The sequence below is a fragment of the Trachymyrmex septentrionalis genome, unplaced genomic scaffold (genome assembly GCF_001594115.1).
Source record: "Trachymyrmex septentrionalis isolate Tsep2-gDNA-1 unplaced genomic scaffold, Tsep1.0 scaffold14, whole genome shotgun sequence".
Classification (NCBI taxonomy): domain Eukaryota; kingdom Metazoa; phylum Arthropoda; class Insecta; order Hymenoptera; family Formicidae; genus Trachymyrmex; species Trachymyrmex septentrionalis.
In genome coordinates this window covers 172688-179634 of record NW_017304543.1, presented here as the reverse complement: position 1 = coordinate 179634, position 6947 = coordinate 172688, and the positions used below count along the sequence as shown (strand labels likewise).

The following is a 6947-nucleotide window of genomic DNA, read 5'->3' as shown; positions in this document are numbered from 1 at the left end:
TATATACTTTAATTTATTTTATATTATTAATTTATGTATATGTACAAAATTTAAGGGTTAAAATTTTGTCTTATCTCATTTACATTCGCGATGTAGGAGAGAATAAATGTAGCAATCATAATATGGAAATAATGTTATAATACATCATACACTTATAAATTACATCTTCTTATAAGAGCTTGCGTGACAAGACTAAAAAATAGCTATGTTTCCCTTTCATTGTCCTCAGGCATACTATACTCACTTAGAAAAAAAAAAGATATAGGAATGTAACAAAAATATAATAAATGTAAAACTGAGTATATGAACTGTCATCATTATTAAAATTTTATAGAACTAAATTGCAACTAATGATTTGTTAACTGATATTCAAAGTTTAAAATTGTAGACAACACAATGGAAAGTAATCAATATAATATTTTGATGGAACAATATATAACGAGGAATCTATATTGAAGTATTCTGCAAATAGTTAATGACTAGTAATTTATTGATTATTCAAAGAATTCATTTCTCTCCATATATCAGTTTTTCTTCTATTTTGCTATCTTTATGAAAATAGTATTGTATATTATATAATTTCTAATAGAACATGTATATCGAAAGAATCCCGCATTTTAACTCGTGAAAATATTATTTCATAGGATATCATCGTAGGTTGCATGTATAGATATTATAATAATAACAGAAGTACATACGGAGAATACGTAATGGATAGTATCATTATCAGAAAGTCGTGAGACATTCTACAGACATTCCGAGTTTTTCTTTCTTTCAAATCTTATCTATTTTCGTTTAAGACGCAACAAGAACTTAAATAATGTCTTTAAAAATTATATGAATAGTTTAGATAGAAATTAACTTAAAAGTGAAATATTGAATAAACGTAAGTAATTTACGATGCAAAAGGATTTTTGTATGAAAAAAGTAAATGCGTTGTAAAAATATTATATGCATCAAAAGCTCAATATAAAAAAATTAAATTTTATTAAGTGATTCCAAATTAATATTTTTTATTAATTTAATAAATTATCTTTGTAAATATAAATTTCTCTCATCAAAATTTAATCAAATCGAAATTTTTATCAAAATTTAACAACATCAATTTTTTGTATTAAATATCTTTTATAATTAAGTTATAAATTATACTATGAAAAATATACTTACAAAATACAATAAATAAAATATATTTCAAGTTGAATTTTATTTAAAAAATTAAGAAATAAAATTTTAATTTCTTTTATACTTCTTTTTATAGTTTTTAGTAAACTTATTTTATAGTAATTTATAATCTTTATCTCTTTATTTTTGAAGAGAAACATTTTTATACAATGTTAAAAATAATTTAATTAATAAATATTAATAGCAATTGGTGTAAGCAAAATTGCATTAAAGAAGCTCAAATGCAAGTGCTGAAATTTACACTCTTAGTCTGCGCATTTGCTGGATGCTGGCAACCGGTTTCATGGACATCATTATTTAAACATATAATTTATAAAACATATGCAATGTTTCTTGTCTCTTCATTATATATATTTTCGATATCTCAATTTATGAACATTTTACTGAACGTCGAAAACTCTGATGAGTTCACTGATTCCTTATACATGATGTTAACCGTATTCGTCGCAGGCTATAAACAAGTTTATATGTGGATAGATCGCAAAAATATTATGGTGATAATCAACGTTCTTAACGAAAAACCTTTTGCAGCATGTGAAACACAAGAATTGAGGATTCAACAGAAATTTGAGAAAATGGTACAGTAAGTATTAATTTCATGCAAACAAAAAAATTTCTTAATAATTAATTAAGAAGATAATTATTCTTCAATAAAACATTTTCTAAATAACAAAATATTTCTTATATGTCCTCTAATATTTAAAAGTAATAAAAATAATGTAATTATATTGTATTTATATTTTACTGACAATTGGACTGTACAAATGGATATAGAAATAGATTTATACATAGATATGTAATATGTAACACAATTTCATTTTTCGAAAGTTATTATTACTATACCTTTATTTAAAATAAAAAAAATATTTGTGTACTTATAAATAAAAAAAGAACTTAGGAAAAAATATATAGTAACTATACAGTAACAAAATAATAGTAGAATTAAATAAAACTTGTATTAAAGAATTAATTTAAATAATTTTTATGATCATTTTATAGGAATAGCACGTTACGATATTTGATTCTCATTATGGCGACAATTATATCAATAGTTTTAACATCTGTTTTTACGGAACTCTCAAACAGAAATTTGACATATAAAGCATGGGTGCCGTTCAACTATTCATATCCTACTTTATACTTTCTTGTTTATACTCACCAGCTGATAGGCATGGCAACTTCCGGTATAGTAAATGTCGCTTGCGAGAGTGTCATTTGCGGTCTTTTATTGTACATCTGTTGTCAACTTGAAATTTTGGAGTATCGATTGACAAAAATGACGAATGGTGAAGACGTTCTGCGTGATTGTGTTTCTCATCACAACCGTATCTTTGAGTTGGTTCCTTATGTATTTTGAAAATTTGAATTATATATAATACAAAGTTTCGTTTTTATAAGAATCGTTTTTTAAATAATACAAAATAATTAAAAGATATAAATAAATAGAGCGTTCTAAACAATGTCTTAATTTTACAGATTTTATTTAAAATTAATTTTATTGAATTAATTTAATTCTTTCTTTCTTATTTCTTATTTATTAAAAATCTCAAAGGTAAAAATTTTATATGTATATCTATCTTGATTATTTTATTAAATATTAAATAGTAATGAAAAAATTCAATTAATGTATAACTTTTTAAGAGCTATTTGCATAAAACTAAACCTTTTATATTTAATCACAGATATGCATATACAATAAATAATATGTTTGCGAAAATAATTGGTCTCCAGTTTGCAGTGAGCATGTTAGTGGTATGCTCGAATTTATATCGAATAGCAATGGCGACAGATTATGTGACATTCATTTCATTAATGATGTATACAAGTGCCATATTGACACAAATTTTCATCTATTGTTGGTTTGGAAACGAAGTTAAAGCAAAAGTATAATATATTTCTCTAAAATAAATTAACATGTATTTTACATATATATAAGTATATGTATATTATTAGAGCTACGGTCCAGTTGATGCTACAAATGCTTTGAAGCATTGATTGCTTAATCAAATGCTTCGAAGAAATAGCGTAAAGTAGATCGCATCCATAAATAATATAATAAAACTACATTTATAATAAAATTGAAATGAATAATATTTGTGTTTTGTAATGTGCAATATTTTTGTATCCCGTAGAGCCTTCAGTTGATGAAAAATATTTATAATATACAGTGGCCATCACTTAGCAATAGCAGCAAAAAAGGTCTCTTAATAGTTATGAGACGCGCAATGAATCCTATCGAATTTAGTAGTGCGTACATAATCACGATGAATCTTGAATCGTTTGTAGCTGTTAGTATTAAATATTATTGCTAAATATATATTACAACTACTTTAAATAATTTTTAATTTACAATTTTTACAGTTACTTAAAATGTCATACTCGGCTTTCAATTTGTTGCATCAAACGCAAGATTAATAATAAATGAATAAAATTATTATTCAATTAACAAACGTTATTATTCAACGTGTTATGAAATCACTTACATTTTAATTATTATTTACATTTTTTTAAATACAAAATTCATACTTTATTAGTAATTAGATAGACTTTTAGGAAACTTACTCTCTAAACCTGAATCAGTGGATAATCACTGATATCAGTGCCAAGTATATCACTGTTAATCAGTGAATTAAATGTGAGATCCTTACCTAGCTAATCTTTATTATGTGATTTAACTAACCTTGTTTTAGTACTTAAATTTAATGAATATGGTATTGGAAAATTGAAATTAACATATTGATGTCCGTATTGTTTTAATTATGTAATGCTCAAATATTCTTCCTTTTTTAGTTGAACTTCACTGATTATCAGTGCCAAATATGCCACTGGGTAATTAGTGACTATCCACTGATTCAGATTTAGAAAGTATACAATTCTTACTGAAAATCTTCATTGACATTAATTTTAGTAAAGACATTAAAAGAGAAATAAAAATTTCATAAATTAAATCATGTTAGTACTTCAAAAATTTCACATTAGTACTAAAAATAAAATTGTTATAAGCATTTTTGTAATGTGTTTTCTTGCATATTTCTCCATATTCCTAATGTAATGATATTACAAAATATTAAAACTATTTACTTTTTGTCCAAATATTCTGATTTATTATTTAGCATCTTAGCCAACAAAATATTTTAGATTGGATTAAACGTTACGGAAATATTATAGCAGACACAGTTCTATATAAGCAATTATAAAAAAAAAGTTCAGTTTGAGTTATCAATGTAGTGACATTTGGGTAGATTTATAATTAAATTATAAATATATATAACTAATTAATAATTAAAATTTTTTCTTTACCTTATTTATTTTCATTAAAGGACAGAGTAAATGCAAATTATAATGTAGTTTTATAACATACAATAGTGGAAGCATTGAGGCATCAAAATACAATGCGCACGCCATTCTAGGCGTACCTTTTTTAATTTTTCATAATAAGGAAAAATTATAACTTTACAAAAATTTTACAAAAAATTATCGAAATATCTAAAGATGAGTTTTTGCAAAAATTTTTAATTTTTAACTAAGTTCTAAATTTTTAATTAAGTTTTAATTTAAAAAGATAGTGTTAAAGTAATTAAAATTGAAATAATTTAAAAAATATTATTATATTTTCAAATAAAGATGCTTATGCTTTATCGGCCATTTTTCTTCGCTTGTAGCTACATTTGACTTTCCATGTTAGATATTAATATGTGAGAGAACAGTATTTACAATCCATCTATATAATATTATATATATTTACAATCTATCTATAATAAAATACACAATTTTGGTACTTACATCGTTTTGATGTGGCTTACTTCAGTTATACTTTGATTTGTATTGCATCTCGATGCATAAGAGTTATAAACTGCCGAGTTATAAACTGTAAGGTAATAAACAAGTATACCATGCAAAATCGAGTATCTGGTTGATATTAAGATTTTATGGACATCGATTACTATTTTAGTAACTAATATTAAGGGTATACATTTCTTGATATTGTGAAAATATATGGTAGTAATAAGTATTTTGTCATAGGTACAATAAGAAAACTATATCGATCGTGGAAGTAGTTGAAGGCTAATAATTTATTAAAGAAAATTCTAGGAATTTACTTTTCCGAATTATTTATCTTACTTCTGTACCGCTATCGCTATGTAAAATAATGGGATATTACGCAATTTTTCAATAAAACATATATCTCGTAAAAACGTTGTGCCTTCGTTCGTAAAAATATTCTTTGACATTTATCGTAGATACAATATTATGTTAATAATCCAAGTAAAGACTAAGACATATTTGTAAGGGTTACAAATAGCATCACTACCGAAAGTAGAATCATAAGATTTTAGACATTCGGAGTATCTCGATCCTTTGTAATCCTTTGCTCTATCTATTTTTGTTTAAGATAACGACTTATATATTTATTTTTTAATTGTGTGTTAATTATTTAATAAATTAATTTTGCAAATATTTGACAGGCAGGATAATAATAAAATACAAAGGGGTGAATTAATCAGTAAGTTAAAGTACTCAAAAAATATAAAAATATAATACGTGTTATACATCCAAAAATTTAACTTAAAAAAAATTTATGTACAAAATTTATATTAAAAAAAAAGATTTATATCAAAAATAATTTATTTATTAACTAATTTGGAAATTTATTTGAAAACTATATAAAGGAGAAAAATATATAAAAAAGTTTTTACAAAAATATATTTCTTATAAATAAAATAAAATTGAAAATAAGATTTCAACAGCAATTTCGAGATAGTATTATAATTAAGTTTCTAGAGCTTTTATAATCTTTCTTATTGTTTTCTATAATATATAGTGTTTTCTATAATAAAATTAAATTTACTTTGTGTATGTAATCTTTATAAATGAGACATTTTAATTATAATAAACAGTGTTTAATACTATGTAAGAAATATAAAGGATATTAAATTTCTAATATAATTGTATAAACTGCGGCAAAGAATCTGGCTAAAACTTCGTACACATCTGTCATAATTGACGATACAGTTTTATCAAATATCATCCTAAAAGGAGATATTAATCGGCGTAATCGTGCACGAGTTATCACCAAATTAACACGTTTTAATTAATTTGCTGTTCAAATTTAGTGTTTGTGACGATAATATTAAATTCTCAGGTATTGCTTATGCTCTTGTTCTGTATAATCGCGCAGTTAATAAGCAAGCTCTCTCTGTTTATTGACAGATTTAGTTACTTCATTAAGTATCATGATACGCGAATTACAACATATATCCAAAGTACGATCATTTTCATGAAAATTCAATGTTAGTTATTTAAGTAATGTTACACTTATCCGATAAATTTTAATCAAAATTTCTTACATTAAAAGGTCTTATAATTAATAGCAATTTGTGTAGGAAAAATTGAATTAGAACAATTCAAATGCACGTGCTGAAATTTACCCTCACTATCTGTACAATTGCTGGATTTTGGCAACCGCCTTCATGGACATCCTTATTGAACCATATAATTTACAAAACTTACGCAATGTTTCTGGTCCTTTCATTAAATATATTTGCAATATCCCAATTTATGGACATCATACTGAATGTCGATAACTCTGACGAACTCACCGATTCATTATACATGATGTTGACCGTATTTGTCGCGGGTTATAAAAATATTTGTTTGTGGGTAGATCGTAAAAATGTCAGAATGCTAGTCAAGGTTCTCCGCAAAAAACCTTTTAAACCAAATGAATTTCACGAAATAACAATTCGACAACATTTTGATAAAAG

At 24.5% G+C, this 6947-nt stretch overlaps 2 protein-coding genes across 2 annotated transcripts in view; both read left to right on the top strand.

Moving 5' to 3' along the window:
• Positions 1-1403: 1403 nt before the first annotated feature.
• LOC108745543 (odorant receptor 46a-like) lies at positions 1404-3597 on the top strand. Its single transcript, XM_018481734.1, has 5 exons — positions 1404-1765; positions 2182-2517; positions 2865-3066; positions 3315-3470; positions 3544-3597. The coding sequence occupies exons 1-5, from the start codon at positions 1404-1406 to the stop codon at positions 3595-3597; spliced, it is 1110 nt and encodes a 369-aa protein (XP_018337236.1).
• A 2994-nt stretch (positions 3598-6591) lies between these two features.
• LOC108745542 (odorant receptor 46a-like) overlaps positions 6592-6947 on the top strand; it is a 1983-nt gene continuing 1627 nt past the window's right edge. Inside the window, exon 1 of the mRNA XM_018481733.1 lies at positions 6592-6947. Coding sequence (XP_018337235.1) covers positions 6592-6947 — 356 coding nt within the window.